The following is a 23,301-nucleotide window of genomic DNA, read 5'->3' on the forward strand; positions in this document are numbered from 1 at the left end:
ATGTTAGGACTTAACTGTCATTTTACAATTTGCTTTCTATTTGTATCCCTCATTTTTCTTTTTTTTTGTTTTGACCATCTTATGGGTTATTCGAACACTTTTTTTTAGGTTCCATCTTGACTTATTTAATAGTGTTTTTTAACACATCTCAGTGGTTTACAAAAAAATTACATAATTAAAATTACAAATTAATGTGTGAAAAAAATATATATATACACACATAATTACTGATATTCATCTTTTCCTTCTTAAAGTGAAATTCAGAAATCATACTCTGAATTAGGTACTTTTATCCTCCTCACTTGTAAAATATATTGTTGTATTTTTTTCTATATGGTACATTCCAGATGAGGTGGTACAATTAAAGAAATGAATGAGCATTAGAATGGACTCATTATTTTTATTTTCCCACTCATTCTGATTCTGATATTATTATTCCTTTTTTAATCTTCTATTTCCTTTAAGTTTAGAAAACTTCCTATTCTCCTTCTGTAAGGGTAGATTTGCTACCAAAAAATTCTTATACTTTCCCTTTGAGTTTGTCTCTCTTTTCATTCCTGAAGAATATTTTTGCTGAATACAGGATTCATGACTATTCTTTTCTTTCAATTCTTCTCTTTTCAGTAATGAAATAATGTGCTACTTCCTCTGACTCCCATGATTTCAGATGAAAACTCTGTTATAATTCCAATTAATGTTCCAACATAGGTACAATATCCTCCCTGCTCCTGGTATCTGTAGTTTGCTTCCTTCCTTTCCCAGAGTCATACATCGTTTAAAAATATTAAATGGAATATTTCAGAAATAAACAATTCGTAAGTTTCACACTGTTCTCAGTCTGAACAGTGTGGTATAATCGTGCACCCTCGTGTTCTGTCCTGGCTGGGATATAGAATCATCCCTTTGTCCAAGACATCTATCTACCCATTAGTTCCTTTATAGCTATCTTGACTATCAGATCAATTGTCCTGGCACTATAGTGCTTATGTTCAAGAAACCCATGTTTTACTTAATAATATTCCCATAAAAGAAGAATAGTGATGCTGTTTTATTACATATAATTGTTAGAATTATTCCATTTTAGTATTAGTTACTGTTCATATCAAACTGTACCTAATTAAAATTAAATTTTATTATGGATATGTAAGCTTAGGAAAAAAAACACTGTATACACAGGTACTACCTAATCTTCAAATGTATCCCCTGTGGTTAAGGGAGACTACTCCTATAATTAAGATTATTCTTTGTTTTTAATTGTAAGAGACATAGTTAAGATGTGTCTTGCCATGGATTTCTTTCAGTTTTTGCCATTTAGGGTTCAGTTTTAGCCTCTAGAACATGTAAATTTATGTGTGTTCTCAAATGTGAGAGCTTTCTATCATTTATTTGAGAGTTTTCTACTATTCCTTTGAACAGTCTTTTTCAGTCCACTTTCTCTCTCTGTTCTCCTTCTGGAACTCTGAAAAAAACTTTAGCTTTTTGTCATTATTCAACAGGTCCTTGAAACTGTCTTTTTAGATCCACCCACTCCCCAATCTGTTTTCTTTTGCTCTTCAGATGGGACAAATTCTATTCATCTATCTCCAAGTTCACTGTTTCACTCCTGTCATCTTTAGTGACTATAGTCAGTATTTTAAAATTAATTTTAATTATTGTATTTAATTATAACTTACGGTTTCTTATTATAACCTGGTATTTTCTAGGTTTTCTTTTTGAGATGGGGGTCTCATTATGTTGCCCAGTCTGGTCACAAAACTATTGGACTCAATGATCCTCCTGCCTCAGCCTCCTGAGTAGCTGGGATTATAGGCCTTCAGGTTTCCATTTATTTCAAGAAAATTCAATTTTATCGGAGCATTTTTAAAACAGTTGCTTTAAAATCTTTGTCAAATAATTCCAACATCTGATTCATCTTAATGTTGTCATGGTTTGTTCTCTTTAACACGATTTTCCTGATTCTTGGTATTATAACTATGTTCTATTGTAGCCTACATATTTTGGATATTATGACTCTGGGTTCTATTTAATCTTCCTTTTTTTAAGCAAACAGTACCCCTCTTGAGATATAATATAAGGGCCAAATGGGTATGTACAGCTTTACACTGGTCCCTAATGAAAGCACTCTAACAGACGTGGGCACTGAATTACACTGCCTCAATGATGTTGAAAGATGTAGAAGTTTAGCTCTCCATTGAGCCTAGCTGATATCTTCCCATGAAGAAGGAGCACCAACTCATACTAAAAAAGGCACCTTTTGTCTCCAAGTGGAGCATAAGATCAGCTCCCTACTGGCCCTGCTGACAAGAGTGGAATCACACCACTTTCTTATTAGAATGGAGGCAGAAGCTCCCTATGTGCTTGCTCCTCTGTCACCAGCTAATAAGGGGGGAGAGAAATGGAATGCAATTAGTTCCAGGGACAGATTTAGCTTTCCATGGAAGAAGGAGGGATGAAGCCTAGTCTTGACTAGTCCCACCAGGAACTGCCTTGTTGAGTTAGAGGTTAGAGGTACAGGCTCAGCTCTCATCCACTAGATCACACTGACACATTCTGGCAGATGAATTAGGTGAATTACCTCCTTCTGTCTAATGGAGATTAGAACATCAGCTGCTTGGATTCATTCCCCAGATAAACAAATAAATACATCATCATCATGATAAGGTCAGCTGCCTTCTCAATATTGCTGAGAGTATCCTGATAGGGAAATAGATACTGCCACCTCTTTGTCAGGTGGACACTCAGATTGCACTGATTACTTTCTAGGGGTTGGTATGGGGGCCACTGGTGTTTATCTACAGTAGGATGGTCACTATCAAAGTGTTTACTGTTGTTATACTTTCCTTTTCCTGATCCTTTAACTAGAGGAAACAAACTTCTTAGAATTTTTTTTTTCTTTCAGTGGTTATTCACAGTTCTAGCTTCTGAAGTATCTTGTCTGGGATATATATGGGAGGCAAAAAGAACACTTACTGTCATTTTTGTTCCAACGAACCCCAAAGTCTTTAGACAATATATTTTCCTCTTTCACCTTTTAGAGTGTTCCTATGTTTGGTTGTGTTATAACCAGGATGCAGGGAGCTGAGAAGAATGGGACTACTGTATCTTGTTAGATCTAAAAGTTTCTGTTATATGTAATTCTAATTCTTACATGTTAATCTATGGTATTCATTTGTTCATAATAAATTGTGCATACATCTTGTTATCTTTTACATGTGCTTTATATAATTCTTGACACAGTGGGCACCTGACATATGTTTGGTGAATGCTCTGATGTGAAGACATATGCATCCTATAGAGTGGTGGTTGTAGCCCTATGGATTGAGAAGGAATATTCTTTGATGGCAAAAGAGAGGCTGCTCATTCACACTGATAGAATTGCTTTTCTTATCTCTGATGTTACATGACATATTCTGGATTGATTATCATTTTCCTGAAGTATAGATAAGTGAAGTAAGTGATTGTGGCCCGCTCAGTTTGCCTAGACTTTCTTAGGTCCTCATCTCCTTCTGAACTCACAGGATCTCTCTTACTCCAATAGGGACAAATCTAAAGGTGTTGGTAATTGAAATTATGTTGTCAAAACTATGGCATCTAGTTCTTTGTAAAACCTTTTTTATGTTTAAGCCAACAACATGTGATAGAAAATTTAGATCTAAATTGCTGCCAATACTTCTCCAATTTTATAAGACATATCTTGCACTCTCTTACTATAAAACATCTGCTAGTTTTTGTCTCTTCTCCCTACTAGAATTCTAGCAACTTCAATGGAATCTGAAATAGATTTCATGGATAGCTGGTGTTGTATAGTACAATTGTTTATTAAAATAAGCAAATGTGTTACAAACTATGCTACTATTACAACTGAGATATGTGGGAGGCAGCTATTAGTATAAAAAATAAAGTAGGTGAATCGTTTTTCCCTAATCAGTCAGAATTTGGAGACTTTGGCATTTATACTTAAGACTATGAAAGAAGAGAGATTTGGTAAATATGGGAAGAGTCTCCATGACACAAATACTGACACACCAATATAAAGAAGTCCTCAAATGATTCCATGGGTGTCTTTGAGAAATGTACTTACAATATGCTATAAAGAATCAGCCAATCATCAATCATATTTTTACAAATTATGAGTTACAACCTGAAAGTTAATTATCCTCTTCATATAATTTTATTACCTTCACACTTGTTTAGCCAATACACGAGCAGCTAGTTATTTCTCAATTAGCAAGGCAAAAATATAGTCGGTTTTTAAACAAGCCCTGTTTGGAATTTTGACTGTGTAGTCATATTGCCATCCAGTGGCCAAAATAAGTATCCTTATTAGATAAACAAGGGAAACCCACAATTTCCCTTCTATCAAAAAATTTGTACTTACTTGGAGACTTTATTGATTCCAAAAGCCACTTGTTGGTTAAGAGATGCAATTATTTTGTCTTTCTTTTTAATTTGCATTTGATTTTCTTGCCATCTAAATGTCACTGTTTTCAACTGTCTTTTGAAATCCTGGTCAATGAAAAATATTATTTCACAGTTAATTTGGTTTAAATCATTAGAAACTGAAAGAAAAACTAAACTGTATTCTTTTAAAAAAAAGAAAAAATATTAAGTTTAACATTTGAAATATTTCTTGCTTTCCTCAGATCTAGTGGGAAAAGTACTTACTTCACATTGATAGTGCAACTTATAAAGCTGCCGTTGACGGGCAAGCCTTTCCTTTTCAGTTTCTCCATAGTCTGTAGTTACCTTGCCAGTTGAACCCTATTAAGAAAACAACAATTACTAATTGGGCATTATGTAAAATTGTGGATGTGTAACCGACGTGATTCTGCAATCTGCATTTGGGGTAAAATTGGGAGTTCATAAGCCACTTCAATCTAATGTATGAAATATGATATGTCAAGAGCTTTGTAATGTTGTGAACAACCAATAAAAAAAATTAAAAAAATAAAAAATTAAATAAAAAAAAGAAAATGAAATAATGCATGTCTTATTTTCCTCTTTAAAAAAGTACTACTATATTGTTATCTACAGGGGATTTAAAGATACCATCTAATAACTATTCATGTTTCATGTCTCAATTAAAACATCACTTCTCTGATGAGATAAACTCACCTCTCCCAAATTACACACTTCACTAACAACAATTACTTGTCTGCTGCTGCTTCTGTCGAATAACGCCATCAGCATGCTTACCTATACTAGCACATTTTAATTACACAAAATAATGGGTTTCACTGTGTCATATTCATACATGCAAATAATGTATTTTGATCACATCTACCCTCATACTTAACATTTTTTAAAGTATGCTTTTTGTAATAATGAGTCAGACACTCATTATTCCAATTTTAAGATAAAAGGAGTAGCAATGTGTCCAAGGTCACACAGCATGTGGAGGAACCTGATTTCTAACTTAATTATCCTCCTCATATAATTCTAATTTATATAATTTCTAACTTAGGCAGTCTTAATTGCCCAAACCTCTTCACTGCACTTTATCAATTCACTTTAATATTCAACTTCTCCACTAGATTGCAAACACTGTTAACAGGGACCATGTCTTAACATAATGTCTTGGCAACATGTACATCATAAATGTTTTTGTCTTTTCTTAAATGAATAAACATTTTTTGAAAGGTATGTAACATTTTAATTCTAATTTTGAGTTGTTAGAGCTCTCCTGGATACTAAATAAAAACTTGGGGTCCCATAATTAAACTTTACCATGACATCCAAAACTAAGAGTATGTAATTTCAGTTAAAATGTACATATTTGAATACTGTAGATGGGAAGGAGAAAAATTGGGCATGACCATTTATATGAATGCTGTACTACCAGTCAGGTAATCATCTGTACTGACAAATACTTCTTAGTGAATATACAAACAGTGACTACTATCACCAAGGGAACAAGAAAAAAATGTTGTACATTATATTTTTGTAAACACTTGATAAAAACCAGATTTAATTAAAAAAAAAGTAAGTATGTTTTACAAAACTATTTTTGGTCATGACATTGAATCCAGTAAAATTATGCTAGTTTTCTTCCCCCTTGTGGTGTCCACAAACCTTTTAGAAAGAATACATTTGTAATCACTTTGGCCAATAGTGAAGGCCAAGAAACGATTTGAAGGCTAATATGAAACATTTCCAGTTCCTAAAGTTTTTTCTCCCCTTCTTTTTTTTTTATTCTTCACCCTCTAAACCATATCTCCTTTTCTGTTTTTACTTTCTCCTTATAATAGCAGAAACCGCTGGGTTTTTAAAAAAGTCATTCTGGGGGCTATGGCTGTGGCTCAGTGGTAGCACATGTGCCTTTTATGTGTGAGGTACTGGGTTTGATTCTTAGCACCAGGTATTAAGAAAATAAAGATCTATCAGCAACTGAAAAAAAAAAAAAAGTCATCCTGTTCAAAGAATATGGAAAACAACAAAGGTTAACAACTATTTCTGGAATACAGAATCCGGGCTGTTCCCTCTCTACTCACACTTACCTGCTCTATCATGTCTAGAATATGCAATTCATCCAGGCTGTAAAACTTGTCTTCAGATGCAGAATCCTCTTGAATGTCACTTGCATCATCTTTCATAAATCTACCAATGAGTTGTGGATTTGTTTGTTCTTTCTTCAACTGTTCTTCCTTCTCTACCATATATGAGCTGTAGTGGTGAAATGATCAATGTGATTTTTTATTAACTATACATTGCTTTTCATCTAAGCTATTGTTTCTTAAATTAGTATTGTACTTGTCTCATGAGATGCCCAGAATTAGAAGGTGTCATGGTTAAAGAATGTTTGGATAGTGCTCATACCATATTTTTCTCTTCAACATTCACAACAAATATCAGAATATTTGAAAGAGCATTAAAAGAAACTATTAAATCCTATTCAACACAATAAATTTATTTATTTATTTTAGTTATATAAAACACACCTGTGTAAGGTGTAACCTTACACCCTGTCATTATCACAAAGGTATGGAAGTCAAGCAGTTCCAATTCAACCTCCACAATTTCTCCCTATCTTCCCAGTCCTCTCCAGTCAATCTTACTTCAATCCATTTATAGTTTTTTTTTTTTTTTTTTTTCAATTAGTGTCCTGTGGATATACCTGATGCTGGGACCCACTGTGCCACACTCATGCATTCACATGCAAAAGCTTGGTCAGATTCATTCTACTGTTTTTCCCTTTTCCCATCTCTTCCTTCTCCTCCTTAATCTCCTTTGTCTACTCCACTCATCTTTCCTCTATATTAATGAAATTCAAGCTACCTTTTTCCTTTCTTTGTCTTTTAATGTTCCCCCCTTATTTTGGATTAGCTTCTGCATATCAGAGAAAAGATTCTACCTTTGACTTTTTGAGACTGGCTATTTCACTTAACACGACAGTCTCCAGATCCATCCATTTACTGGCAAATGCCATAATGTCATTTTTCTTTATGGCTTAGTAATACTCTACATTGTGTGTGTGTGTGTGTGCGCACACACACACACACACACACAAACACACTTTTCTTTTATCCACTCATCTGTTGAAGGGCACCTAGGTTGGTTCCATAGCTTGGCTATTGTGAATTGTGCTGTTATAAACATTAATTTGGCTGCATCATTGAAGAATGCTCATTTTAAATCTTTTGTATACATACCAAGGAGTGGGATAACTGTGACACATGGTGGTTCCATTTCTCGTTTTAGGAATCGCCATACTGCATGGCAGAGTGGTTGTACTAATTTGCAGTCCCACCCATAATGTATGAGTATACCTTTTCCCCACATCTTTGTCAACATTTACTATTATATAATTGCCTTTCTGACTGAAGTGAGATGAAATCTCAAAAAAGTTTTGATACGCATTTCTCTAATTGCTAGATGTCAAACATTTTTTCATATATTTGTTGACCATTTGTATTTCTTTTGAGAAGTATCTATTTTGTTTCTCAAATTATAACTGAATTATCAGTTGACGTGTAAAACAGTATTTTGAGAAACACTGGCAAGCATGTCCACATCTGCTCTATTATTTATTCATCTGAACATTCCCTACCACCCCAAATTGTCTTGACAAGTAGGCTGGTTTAATCAACTTCAGTGTAAATGGAGGGCTATGCATAGCAACATAAAATAGATTATCAAATGTAAGTTTCTTTTACAAAAGAATTTTTAAATAAAACTATAGTGACAACATAGCATTCAGTAACTACACCACTAATAAGAACCACTAAAAACTAAAAATAAAAATACTAAATATATAATGTCAAGTGTCCAATTTTTATGCTTATGTCTAAATTTAAATGCATGCTACTAATCTTTTACTTGGCCTACTAATTAGTAACTCTAAATTTCTTCCCTAATCTCCCTGAATGATAACTAGAAATAGTACTTTTATTTAAAACATAATATAGATGACTTGATTTTGCAAGTGAATAAAATTTTAGGATACAGTATTACTTTTTTAGAACACTAACATCTAACGTTTGTAGAATTGATAAAACACTATATAAGCAGTCATTAGACATAACTGAGATATTCTAGAATGACTTAAACATTTAGAAAGTTCAGTGGAATCGATTGTTTATATGGACCAGTTTCCCGAACTCAATTTTTTAATTTATTTGAAGAGCTTAAAAAAAAAAAAAAGATACAAGTTTCCAGGCACCCCTCTAAGTAAAAAAATATATATATAAATTTGCATTTTTAAAAGCTTTCCAAGGGCTGGGGATGTGGCTCAAGCGGTAGCGCGCTTGCCTGGCATGCGTGCAGCCCGGGTTCGATCCTCAGCACCACATACCAACAAAGATGTTGTGTCCGCCGAGAACTAGAAAATAAATATTTAAAATTCTCTCTCTCTTCTCTCTTTAAAAAAAAACAAATAAAATCTTCCCAAGATTATTCCTAAATATTTTCAGTACAATAATGGCACTGGAAAATATAGGAAAATGTTCATATTTTTAACAGTTGAAAACTGAAGTATAAAGAGGTAAAATTACAATAATTTTCGAGACTGAAAACAGAACAAAATGTCAAACAAAGTACGAAACAAATGTGAAAGAATGATTAACTGATGAATTGGGATGATAGGTATTTATACTGTTGTATATATAGTATTCTCTTTACTTTGTGGATATTTGAAAATTCTCATTTAAAAACAAAGCCTCCAGGGTATATTGATCATTATATAGATTTGGATCTACAATGTAAAAAAAAGATTGCTGACAATGTGTCACTTTTATTAAGTAATTTTTATGGCATTTAGAAAAAGCCAAGAAACAAACAAAACAGAAACCTGTTGCTCTAGTGGCTCAATATGTTGCCAAAGAAAGCAAAATCATATCTTGGCTGATGAACTAATTTTGGTGGGGGAAGGGTACCAGGGATGAACTCCGCCACTGAACCATATCCCTGGCCCTATTTTGTATTTTATTTCAAGACAGGGTCTCACTGAGTTACTTAGCACCTGCTTTTGCTGAGGCTGGCTTTGAACTTGCCATCCTCCTGTCTCAGCCTCCTGAGCCACTATGATTACAGGCGTGTGCCACTGATGAATTATTTATTCAACAAGTGGATTGTGTCCATAAGAAATATTTACTAGAAATAATAGCTTTAAAGTTTATAAAATATGTTCTTGCTTTCATTTAAAAGATATCCCAATTTATGTTCTGAGAAATTTTCTAATGTTTCTAATAAACAGTTACCAATATTTTGGTAGAAATAATGTCGTTTCTTCATTAAATGTTCTATCCCCTTCCTTCATCTACTATATTGTGATCAATCACATGGTTATATAATATCTCTTAGTGGTGTTTTGACATTGAAATGTTTATGTTAAAAGTTAAAAATACACTGTCGATAACTGAGATTAAAAAAAACAAACAGGGGCTAGGGATGTGGCTCAAGCAGTAGCGCGCTCGCCTGGCATGCGTGCCGCCTGGGTTCGATCCTCAGCATCACATACAAACAAAGATGTTGTGTCCGCCAAAAACTAAAAAATAAATATTAAAATTCTCTCTCTCTCTCTCTCTCTCTCTCTCTCTCTCTCTCTCTCTCTCTCTCTCTCTCACACACACACACACACACACACACTCTCTCTCTCTCTCTCTTTAAAAACAAACAAACAAACAAACCACCACCACCACTTTAGGTTAAATAAAAACACATTAAATCTAACTCTTCTAAAGAGGTCACTGGGGAATAACAATGATTTATTCTAGATCTAGTCTAGATTTGGCTACTACAATATAGAATGCAATTAAAAATATTTTATGCAGAACTCAAGTTATTTCTTGAATGAATCAGTGAGCACTAGATGACTCCTAAGTAGCCTCAGAGAAAAAATGGTGAGAGACTATTCTTCCAAGCTAAATATTTCAACTTTTTGTCATTTTCTGCAACATAGCAGCAACTTGTTAAGAAAAATAACTGTTTTTTTTCTTCTCTTAGTGAAAAATTTTTCAAAGGAAAGCTGAGTGTTATGGACAAAGCACACTTTGCAAATACTAAGAAAAACTTAAACATTGAATTAAATAGTACTTACACTTGCTCTTCTTTTGAGTCCTTATTCTGAAAAAAAAAGCATTAAGAATTAATAACCTATATCAACTATATCAATATAGCATAGTGATATCTCATTTAAATCTAGTGTTTCTCAAATATTTTTGATCACAACCAAATAAATACATTTTATATCATGATGCCATATATGCTTACTTATCTATATCTTTACTCACAAGTGAAAAACTAAAATATAAATTTCATGAAATATTCATGTTATCTGTAATGAACAGTGACTATGGTATTGTTTATTTCTATTATTCTACCTTCTTTAAAATGGTGGTTCTAATCTATTAAATTGATTTTATAATCTACTACTAAGTCATGACATATAACATTAAAAATCACTGACTCAGATAATGAAGGTGAATATTGGGGTCGAGTTTGAACTGTTGGTAAAACTAAGAAAAGGGTATATGTAATTTCGATTTATTCCAATGCTAATTACAAGGGTTCTTGGAAACCTTCATGTAAAGTGCAATCAGACTAAAACATTAACAATCTTAAACAAGGTGGCCAGGACCGGTGGCAGACGCCCATAATTGCAGTGGCTCAGGAGGCTGAGGCAGGAGGATAATGAAATTAAGTTCAAAGCCAGTCTCAGCAACTTATGGAGGCTCTAAGCAACTCAGTGAGATCTTGTCTCTAAATAAAAAGATATACAAACAAGGGCTGGGGATATGGCTCAGGAGTTAAGTGTCTCTGGGTTCAATTCCCAATAGAAACAAAATCAAAAGAAAAACAAACAAACAAACAACAACAACAAAAAACAATAACAAAGAAGTATTCAGGAGATCTCAGTTTGGAGGAAATCTTTAAAAAGTCCCTAAATTTTATCTTCATTAAAACTATAGCAACAATGTATCAAATAAAGGTAACAGAAATCACATAAATTAGGAATACTATATAAGAATTAATTTCTACCATTCTCTTGTTTACAAGAAATTCAGAGTTTCTTTCTATACAGACAATGGTCTTCTTCATTTAAATTATTTTTTAATTTTTTTTTAGTAGTTGATGGAAACAAAACCTTTTATTTCATTTATTTTTATGAGGTGCTGAGGATCAAACTCAGTGCCTCACACATACCAGGTAGGCTCTCTACCACTGAGCCACAACCCCAGCCCCAGACAAATGCTCTTCTGCTGTTACCAGTACACTAAGAAAATTCTGATGTTTCAGTTTTCTGACTTACGTTCAATGTTCAATGCCAATTTGATTTTACAATTTAGAATTACTGACTCTGACTTTGGTTCCTGTGCATTTGAATGCCCAAGTTGAAAAGATCTTTGGTTGTACATAATAAGTATACCTAGTATAGTATAAATTTTTCTAGACTATTTCTCAAATTTCCTTCTAGCTGTTCCTATGATAACTTTATGCCAATATACATCAATTTCTCTTGAATTCATCTCTGCAACTTCTGTTCTGTAGCAAGGCCACGCAATCTGAAGAGCTAGATTTGTTTTCTGTCATTTTTTTTCCCCACAAGGCTTCATCACAAAAGACTTCTATTCTTTTCCCAATTCTAACCCTGGGAAGGAGATGGAAGGATCTAAATATCCAAAAGAGTTATTTACAATTCAGATTATATTAGAAAGAATACTCAATACCTAACTGAAGAAAGAGAAAATATAGAATAGCTACAAAATCTGTACTGTCCCCACTATATGCTATACAAATTCTACCTTTTCTTGATATTTTATTAGAGAATATAATTTCATGCAGAGACTGCTATGGTTTCAAATGACTGCTATGGTTTGGATATGAGGTGTCTCCCAAAAGCTCATGCATAAAATGATGCAAGAAAGTTCAGAGGTGAACTGATTGGGTTATGAGCCACTTGAATGGATTAACTGGGTGGTAACCTAGGAGGGTAGACAGGGTATGTCTGGTGGAGATGGGTTGCTGGGGGTGTGCCTGTATAATACATATTCTGTCTCTGCTGAAGTCTGTCTGCTTTCTGGTGTGCCATGTCTTGAGCTGCTTTCCTCCACCATACTCTTCCACCATGAAGTTCTACATCAAGCCCAGAGCAACAGAGTTGGCCATCTCTGGACTGAGACATCTGAAATCATGAGCCCCACATTAACTTTTCCTCCTCCAAATTGCTCTTGCTGGGCATTTTGGTAACAGCATTGCATAGCTGACTACAACAGTCATTGTTGCTTTGTGCAAGAAGCATACTTTAATGTTAAAATTTTTCGTAAGAATTCCTCATTAGAGAATTGGTTGATGTCACTGTTTGTAACTGGTTGCCTATGCTACAACTAGACAATTCTTTGCACCTACAGCACAGCAATTTAAGCATATGAATAGGATTATTCCATATAAAATAATTGTTTGTGTAACTTTAAGCATTTTTTAAATATTTTAAAATTTAGGTAAAAGATACAAGATAAAGGTATAAGATCTCTCTTCTAATATCCAAATTTTATCTTAATAAAATTTATTTCAAAAGTACTTGAACTTCTTAAACTAAATTAGGAAAAAAGATGTTAAGGAAACAAAATAATACCTAGATATTTGTTGACATTTAATAACATTTTTAATATCCATATGTATGAAAGTTTGAGTGATATTTCCATTTATTTCTAGTTGTATTTTCTCTGTTTGGTTTCAATATGACATTTCTATTTAACTAAAATTGAGAATTTGAGAATTATCATATTTTAATTTTTTGGAATCAGAGAAAAGACATACTACATAGAACTTAGTTTTGTGGTTTGACAGCTGTGAATTTACTTGTCCAGCTTTAGATAGTCTTAGACCTGGGACTTATCAATATTTTGGCAGAAATAAAATATACCACTAATCTAGTGAACGGGACTGTGTTTTATAAGGCCAAAACTCTCCAAAAGTAAAAAAAAAAAATGCATATATCTGAATTTTAAAAACAATTTTCAAAATTTTGGAGTTAAATAAGTTACAATAAATGATGGTTATGAAAACTGTGAAAATAATACTGATATTTATTTATCATATAATGTATAAATTATCTTTATTTTGTTTTTTGTTTTTTCTTTTTAGATACACATGACAGAATATTTTGACATGTTATTTATTTTGTTCTTCACATCAGTAAGTACTTTGCAAATTCATCTTAAGTTTCATCAATGATTAAAATTTGTGCATACTTCCAAATAACAAACATTATGGTCTCACCAGATTGTAGCTGGGAGAACTACAATTACTCAGTATATAATAAACAAAGATATCAAGATTTAAAATATATTGTTTCAGACTAGAAAAACAATATTTTTTTTCACCACTAAGTATGAACCACAAAATGGACAGTAACATGTCTAGGTTAAAAAAAAACACCTCACTTTGCATTGTAACTGTCTACGTGATTAGAAGACTTTTTGATAAAACTGTAAGACTTTTTGAAGTTTTTTTTGGAACTGGTAGACATGAGGAAAGAGCAATGAAAAAGGTTGCATTTGTACCTTTATTGCACATTATTGCATTTTTGGCAGACTCTCAGACATACAAAAGAAAATAAGATTTCTTAACATGTTGAAAAATGCTTCTACACAGTAGAAATATGACAAAGGAAGCTGTTATTAAAATACTCAGTAGACATTTTTAAAATGACAGTGGTATGCAGAAATTAAGGGAATTTTAAACTGACTAATTCAATCAACATATTTATATACTGAAAGTGAAAATTATGATTTAGAGTTGTATATACTGTTTCAACCATGTACAATGTAAGTGGATTTCTCTATAATCCTATACTCAACATGCCATTGAGTCATTCATGCTACATGTCTATCTTGGACTAATTTAAGTTCTAACAATGAATTCATGTATTAAAATGAAGACGTGATAATCAGGCAACTCTGTATTATAATGCTCATGTAGTCTCTTACCTTTTTATTCTTAGTTTTTTTCTTTTTCTTTGGTTTACTCTTAACCTAGCAGGCAAGAAATAAATCATTTAATATGCAGCTCAAAGTGTACAATGGGCTATTTTGCATGCTTCTTCTAACTATTGATAGTTTGTCTTCTACTACTATAAATCATATTTCTTTCTAGGTTTTATGGAAACATTTATTTTTATTTTAGTCTTAGGTTTTTGTCCTTGACAAATCAATAACGTATAAAGGAATAGAATATTCTGTCAATAAGTAGGCTAAGGGTAAATGCTTTCAGGTGCTCACTTGAACACATGCATGTGACCAACAAAGAAAGAAAGCACTTTTATTTTACAACTCTTTTTTATTGTATTGTAGTGCTGCTTATCCTATAATTCAAACATCTAGATATGTGAGGAAGAAAGCACTTTTAAAAGAGCAACATATTCATGTTCATAAGATGAACGATTAAGCCCATGAAAAACTTAGTGACTATATAATAACTTTTGCCAGTTATAAAGAAACATGGAGATTCTATCCTAGATGATTTAAATTCTACTTTTGTGCAAGTGGCATTGAAATATTTCAATTTTCTCTTTCTCTCTGCTCTATACCCCATTATGCACTCTTTTTCTTTCTGCTACCCTTCCACTTAGACTTCTATTAATCAGGAAGAAGAATTGTACTCAGAAATCTATCATGGAGCCTGGCACAGAGTAAAGTGTTCAACAAATGTTGATAAAATAAATGGTAATGGCAGGAATTATTATGGAATAAAGTACTGAGGAAAGAAGTATTCCAATTCAAGTTCTGTGTGAACACAGTTAAATATAAGCTAAAATCATAATGCCTTAAGTATAGTACACACAACTAAAGGCCCAGATTAAGTTTTTGAAATTCAAATATTAATGAAAGCTTATACTTCCTGGAGATCTTTAATAGATTCTGTTGAAGATTCACTGGGTATTGAGGCTCCATCTTTACTCATTTCTGCTAACTGTATTTCAGGGTTTGATTTCACATTTATATTGTATTCCATGAATGGTGGACTTAGTTCTTCCTCTTCATTCTGCAACTCTTCTATTTCAATACCTAATTTTTAAAGACAAAGCACTCAGAATCTAGATGCAAGCAATTTAAGTCTCTTATTATGATTATAAAAATGCTTGCCTAAATATCTGTATGTGTATATGTATATATATATATATATATATATATATATATATATATATATATATATATATATATATATATATAACATATGCCAAAAAAAGAGATACAGAATAAATCTTACTTTTTCCAAATACTAGATAAAAATACAATGTCTATCAATGATCAAATAGTAGATACATATAATTAGCCTGGAATTAATCTGTATGAACCAAAATGCTATGAAATTTTGTTGGTATCTTAAGTAGACTGTAGGTAATTAATTACTTTAGAACTTAAGTAGACACAAAATACTGTTTCTGAGTTTTGACACTGACCCTGTAAATACTGTAACCAGTATTATTTTAGGATACAAATCAGAAACATAAAGAAGATAAGGAAAAATTAAAATACCTATTTTTTTCTTTTTCATAAGAAGGATATCAGCCCCTTATTATGTGCTCTCTTTGACACTGTTCCTTGTTATTGCCACAGAGACTCAGCCCAAAACTTCACCTGGATGGTTCAACATTTACCTCTAAACAGATCCTTTTTTTTTTTTTTTAAAAAAGCTGAAAGTTAATTATATTTAAAAAAACAACAACACAAAAATGGAAATAAAAAAGCCAGGTATGGTGTTGTATATCTGTAGTGTCAGGTATTTTGGAGACAAAGACTTAAGCTCAGGAATTTGAGAGGCCATAATGGGGAAATTAGGAAAACCCCATCTCAAAAAAAAAAAAAAAAATCAAATAAATAAATAAATGGAAGTTTAAAAATACATTAACTCACTTCATCACCTGGCCCAAAAAAAAAAAAAAAATACAGCTATAAACAATGAATTGTTAATCAGATAAAGCTGTACATGTTTGACAAGTTAAAAATATCATGCTTAGGTAAAAACCTAAAGTATATGTACTAAGACCAAGGTTCATTCAAGATTCAAGATTCAGCTGGCCAGTATTAATATGAACAAATGATTTCCCAAGCTTTTAATAAATAGGTATAGTTTACAGTTTATTAAACAGTTAATCTGACCAACTATAAATCCTATATCTATCCCTTAGGTATCACAAATTAAAAGGTCACTCTTAATTACTTTATTGTTAAATATACTTACGTTGACTGCCAGTTATTGACTGCAGAGCAATTCCTATGGTATAAAAAATAAAAATAAAAAAATTTAGATGTACAACTACAAATGCTACCAACAAATGTCTGACTAAGTTTAAGAAAAGAGTAAGATTTTTACACAGCACCAATTCATTCTATAATTAACTATAAAAATAGCAATTTATGGTCATCAAAGCAATTTAGATAAGGCACAACCTAGATTATCATATAAAAATTATAAGCTCTGGGCTGGGGATGTGGCTCAAGCAGTAGCACACTAGCCTGGCATGCATGTGGCCCGGGTTCAATCCTCAGCACCACACACAAAGATGTTGTGTCTGCCGAAAACTAAAAAATAAATATTAAAAATTCTCTCTCTCTTTAAAAAAAAATTATAAGCTCATGATTAAAGAGAGAAAATTACACAAAAATTTAATAGTTGATAAGAGAAAAAGCCTAGAAAATAAGTGCTTAAACAAAGCAGAAAATTCCTTATTGTTAATTTAAGGCCATGAAGGTATAACAGTCAATTATGAAGTAAATTTCCATTGAAACTTTGTAATTTTTTTTTTTTAGCAATCTGAATTATCCTAGTCAGCACCACTCTTCTTGTCTGTTAATATTTATTGAACACTTATGATATGCATCAGGCTGTGTTAATCTCTAGAGATTGAAGGGTGAAAAAAAAATAACAACCTTCATGGAGATTTAGTGAGGACAATGGGTATTTATCAAATAATCACAGATAAATGAATAAAAACTGCAAGTTTAATAATTGAGGAAAGAGAAGAAAGATACTAAGAAAGCCACTATTAAAGGAACTTGATCAATAAGCCTTTCAGACTATACAAGTAAAAACTGCTTGAAATGCCTGGAATTGGCACTTAAAGCCCTTTCCAAATATTACCTCATTTTCATGAGTTTTTGCTATTTAAAATCTTAATACAGTAAATATATTTTGAAAAATACAATTAGTAAGTAAATTTATAAATCAAGAATTCTTCCTTATTAATTTTCCCATTTCACTAAACTCAGTGTCTCCTTACACTTATAAAAAGGCTCTCAAATATTAATCAAATAAAGCTATTCCAGAACCTTACTACCAGGACTGGGAGTGAGACAAAGTAATTTGCTCTGAAGAAAACCTGGACCAGGTTCAACAATTACTAGAAACTTGGGAAATTGTACATTTAATAGTATAGGTATGGTCATCAGTTACTCATTAGGCTAATAACTTGGGGACAAGAAACATTTACTCAGAATAGCACAGCAAGAATTTCAATGATGCTGACAGGCTTTGAACTCTACTGCCGAAGAGCAGATCTGAGAAGCAATCCTGGGATGTAGCAGAGAAAGTCCAAAGTGTTTCACATATCAAGAGACAAGTCTATGAATGGAACTGCTGAACTCAGACACTTCTAATATCTAATATTTTAATTACCCACAGCAAATGGATAGCTGCTAAAATTTTAAAATAAACATCAAGGTTTTGCTGAAAAGAAGAGGAAAAGAAATATATACCTATTGTGTCTATAAAGGCATCCTCAAATCACACAGCACCTGTAATTCATGGTTTTAGGCATATTTACTTTTGGAGAAGTAATAAAATCATTTTATTTAAAAATTTTTAAAGCTGGGCATGAGAGTGCATGCCTATAATTCTAGTGACTTGGGAGGCTGAGGCAGGAGGATCACAATATAGAGGCCAGCCTTGGCAACTTAGTGAAACTCTAAGCAACTTAGCAAGAAACTGTATTAAAATTAAAAAATAAATAAAGAGGTCTGGGTACACAGCTCAGTAATAAAGAGCTCCTGGGTTAAATTCCAGTACCAAAAGAAAAAAAAAAGTCTTAATAATTGCTTTCTCAATATGAAAAAAGAAATCCTCTTGAGTATGTTTTTTTCTATGAACTCCCTTCTACTTTAATGTCATTAATACCAATTTTTTTAGTTTCCTGCATCATAATATATTATTATATTTCTATAAATTTGTTCTTTTCCTCTGATATATCCTTTCCTCATCTTCTTCATGTGGCAAGCCTCTCTAGATCATTTAAGAATTTCTTAAATATTATATTTTCCAGAAAGCTTTTTAAGACTCCTTTGAGGGAGGACATCCCACATATTCTGTAAATATCTGTAGTACCATAATTTCCATTACCACCTTCATTTTTTTTTTCTCATCACCTTCTTATTGAATCTATTCTACCAAGAATTCAACTTCACTGACTCTTCCTACCCTTTGCATTGTGCTTGGCACAGAGCACACTTTCAATGAAGATTTACTAACTGAAGTAAACAATTACTTAGTACCTTGTTGATAGCAGGATAACATCCTCTGGATGATTTCTGGTACTGGTATGCCTAGATAGATGGATAGCTGATGGTAATCAAGGGAGATATTCTCAATGGGATTTTCCTTCACTTTGTCAATATCCTCTTGCTTCATTCCAAGGCGCAGAAGAATATCTGAAACTTTTTTCCAAATTGAACTGAATTGTGACTCAGTGAGACCATTCATCAAAATCTCACTAAGGAGGATATCCCTGTATTTGCACAGCCTCAGGATGTCTGCAGACTTAGAGAGATCAGATGATGGTGGTTCCATATTCCAGCCTTTTTTTGGTGCAGGGAATACATTCAAATGTTTTATGAGAGCTAATAGGAGGCATAAGTCAAACTGTTTGGACTGTGGTAGCTCCTTGTTTGGAGGATAGAGAAGATGCCATGATCCACCCAATGGGTGATTGGTCCAAAGATGGTTGTAGTAGGATTCCAGCACATTCTTGTGTATAAGCAGCTCTTTTTTCAAAAGAGGGGGTGGCATAGCCTCATCAAATATTTGCCGGACAATGTCAGTACCAGAAATAATAATTATATGAAGCAGATGATAGAAATAATTATAATCAAGTTTGAAGATAGGCATTTCATCTGAAAATGAATTTTGAGAAGTCAAGACATTCCACATTAATGCTCTTTTTCTATGTAGCTTCTTGAATTACATTCTAAGCTCCTAAACTATTCCTAAGGAATGAAGCACAGCACAGTGCTTTGCCACAACTGATGCTAAATAAACATGCTGTTTTCTATCTAGCTGTCAAAAAAACTTAAACAAAAACAATATGTACCCAAGCAAAAGCAATCACCAGAACCTTTCAACCATCCAAGGTTTCATTCAAGTACATGAGCTTTGGCAACCAAATATCATCAAAGTATTAGGCCTCTAAAATTTTCCAGGAATGATAATTGCAATGTTTATACTTCACTTAAACAATTATACTTTATCCTAATTTTTAACACTATTCAATAGAGTTTATATGACAAATGTTTTATATTTGCATTGTCTAAAAATTGTCTGATACTGAGCACTGTAAATGTTGCTTATCTTGAGGAACAGAGTGTTAAATTTTATTTAATTTTAATTAATCTTTAAACTATGCCATAGGCTGATTGTTATCATATTAGAAAGCACATGTCTATATCAAGAAACATGAAACAAAATCTAAATCCTTATTACTCAAAGTGTCATCCACAGACCAAGAGCAGCAGCATTCACCTGGGAGCCTGTCAGAAATGCAGAATCTCAGGCCCACTCCAGATCTACTGAATTAGCACCTGCATTTTAATAAAACCATCAGATTTTATTAAATACATACAAATTCTTAGAAGCACTAATCTAGTAAACTTCATGTTTTTACACCCCAAAATAAATTTAATGATAAAGTATGTATGTCATTAATGAAATAAAATAGGCATGAGACTAAACTATTCAGTATTTTCTCAGTTTAGTAGTACTTCCACAGAAAGAAAGTAGACTAAGATGAGTTAGAAAGTAGTAAGAATTTGGTATATGATAGTATTTGCTATATGATAGTACTTATATCAATATCAAAATGTATTTATCATAGAATGTGGCTTATTTTATCCTTCTTGATTTCATGTTTTAATAAAATTTTAAATTAGTATTTATACTGAGTATACCTAACATATGCTGTGGACCTGAACAAAATTAACAATAAAATGACTCAAAAAGCTTTCTCCAGCTAGCCCTATAAAAAGCTGGCTGCTAAGAGGGATATCCATTTCCCCTAGCACAAAGGACTGCCACCAAACTAGTCTTCCTTGGGACCAAGGACCTGTAATATCTCTTAAGTGCTGGAGAGAGCATTTCCTAGCACATTTCTGAATATTGGCACCTTAGTTTAGACTTCTTGGCTCACAGATGAGAATGTTCATTTATCCCATATTAGGATGCTCTAAATGCTGCTCTATCAAAAGGAAAAATAGTAACAATGGGAGAGGAGTTGGAGGAAAGCTCTGCTGAGGCAAATCTTATTGTGTAGTCACAGCTACCTGGCATGCCATACTATAGAATGCCAAAGTAATATGATACCCATATACTGCTAATCTTTCTGTCTGTGAGTTCTAGCCTACACAAGGTGCTGCTCACTGATATAAACCCAAGTCTAGAGAACAGCCAATAAAGGTGATGGTATGCTTGATAATGGCATGACACTTTACAGAGAAAGTAAAATATGTTCACATACTTTTCAAAAGGAGTCATATAAAACTAAAATAATACCTTTTGTATTAAATTTTAAACTGATCTTCGGTCTTATATCAGTATCAGTTATTTTCAGAGACATCAACTTCTTATAACTGTAAATGGAAAAAATTAAGTTACCGTGAAATAATATAAAAGTCAGTCAATATTTGTGGTATAAGTATGGTTAAATGGGTATTTTCTTCTCCTCCTACTGGAAATAATTCAAAAGCAAAAGAAAAAATCGAATATAAAATATAAAATACTAACAAAACCACACACATTTTCATTGTAATTAAGAGGCAAATAGTATTGGTAGATTCATACAGAAAAGAATCACGTAAAAAGTTTATTTGCAAGAAGGCTATGTTGTAGCAGAAAAAAAAGAAAAATGGCTTACATTGTCAACAACAAAAAAGCAAAAAATAGCAAACCTGGAACTTCTTCTTGACCTTCCCTTTACCAAATTTTTTGGCAATAACTATTCTAATAGAACCCAACTTACTCATTGTTATGGTGTAGACACTAGGTGTGCACCAAAAGCTCATGTATTAAACAATGAAAGAGAGCCTAAAGGTGAAATGATTGGGTTATGAGAGCCTTTATCAGTGCATTAATCATCTGATAGGGATTAACTAGGTGGTAAGTATAGGTAGGTAGGGTGTGACTAGAAGAGGTGTGTCCCTGAGGTTGTGTCTTTGGGGATAGAGTCTTGAATGAATGAGTGGAACTCTCTCTCTCTTTGTTCCCCTGTGCCTGCAATGTCTAGAAACACTTTCCTCCACCACACTCTTCCATTTTGATGTTCTACCTCACCTTGGGCACTGAGGGATGGAGTCAGCTGGCTAAGGACTAAGACCTCTGAACTTGTAAGATCCCAAATAAACTTTTCTTCATCTAATCGGTCTTATTAGATCTTTTGGTCACAACAGTGAAAAAGCTGACTAAAACAATGTTTAGGATTTTGAAAATGAATAAAGTGGCATACTATCAACACAAATAATTAGAAAAAAATTAAGTAGCAGCCAAATTTATTAAACATACTTAAGCACTAAGTAAATATTGCCATTAAGCAAATGGAAAAAAATGTGTGGCTTGGCTTTGAAATGAACCCTCTCACAACAAACAAAACAAAAAAATACTTAACATAACATTAGAACGTAAGTTTCATGACAGAAAGTTTGGTGTGACTACTGACTGCTGTGAATTGATCTTATCTACAGCATCACCTATAACACTGCCAATCACCCACAACACTGAAAAATTTTAAAACTTTTGAACATTATGAAGTATTGGCTAAGACAATAAGTAAAAGGAATTCTGGTAGACTGCTGGTAGGGAGTATAAACCAGTAAAACACTGAGGAAAACAGTTCAGCAAGATCTAATAAAGTTGAGTATATACACAAATAGACTAGCAATTCTATGTATATATACTGAAAAATTTTCTACACATTCTCAAATGGAGACTTGTACAACAATGTTCATTTGTATCACTAATGTTATAGTCTGAAATTAGATATAACACAAATAGCTGCCAACAGTAGAATGACTATGATGGCTACACATAAAGTTAGAACTATAAAATGAAGTAATAATAAGACTAAATTATATAAGCATATAGCTTTAAAATGCATAAAACATAAATTTTCCAAATATATGAAGTTCAAAACTTTTTAAATTATCTTATAAGTAACAATATATTGTGGAATTTATAAAAATGCTGATGAAACAAATTAAAAACAATAGCACAAAACGTAAGAAGATATTATTTTAAGATTTTTATGCTATATATGATGTAGTATAATATTTAAAAATGGACATGGTAAGTTGAAAATATATATTATAAACCCTGGAAAAATTACTGTGGGGGAAAAGATAAAACTAATAACCAAACCAAGAAAGAAAAACAACAGAAAGAAAAAACTGAAAACAATAAGATAGCAGATTTAAATCCAATCATATAAATAATTAGAAAATTTATATGGAATAAGAACTCCAGTTTAAAAGGAAGAGAATGTAAGATATCAAAAACAACAACAACAAAAAGCAATACCTATGCCATCTACCAAGAAAACAAAAAATT

At 32.6% G+C, this 23,301-nt stretch overlaps 1 protein-coding gene across 8 annotated transcripts in view; it reads right to left on the reverse strand.

Annotated features, from left to right (window-relative positions):
• Dzip3 (DAZ interacting zinc finger protein 3) overlaps positions 1–23,301 on the reverse strand; it is a 96,946-nt gene that overhangs the window by 25,197 nt on the left and 48,448 nt on the right. For all 8 annotated transcript variants that reach the window (XM_040270401.2, XM_040270400.2, XM_040270397.2 and 5 more), the window contains 9 exons: positions 21,256–21,332; positions 18,987–19,604; positions 16,681–16,713; positions 15,334–15,503; positions 14,427–14,471; positions 10,535–10,560; positions 6,498–6,663; positions 4,666–4,761; positions 4,379–4,506 (listed from right to left, as the gene is read on the reverse strand). In XM_040270401.2, coding sequence (XP_040126335.2) covers positions 4,379–4,506; positions 4,666–4,761; positions 6,498–6,663; positions 10,535–10,560; positions 14,427–14,471; positions 15,334–15,503; positions 16,681–16,713; positions 18,987–19,604; positions 21,256–21,332 — 1,359 coding nt within the window. The remainder of the gene's footprint in view (positions 1–4,378; positions 4,507–4,665; positions 4,762–6,497; positions 6,664–10,534; positions 10,561–14,426; positions 14,472–15,333; positions 15,504–16,680; positions 16,714–18,986; positions 19,605–21,255; positions 21,333–23,301) is intronic.

This window comes from Ictidomys tridecemlineatus, chromosome 3, assembly GCF_052094955.1.
Source record: "Ictidomys tridecemlineatus isolate mIctTri1 chromosome 3, mIctTri1.hap1, whole genome shotgun sequence".
NCBI classification, from domain to species: Eukaryota; Metazoa; Chordata; class Mammalia; order Rodentia; family Sciuridae; genus Ictidomys; species Ictidomys tridecemlineatus.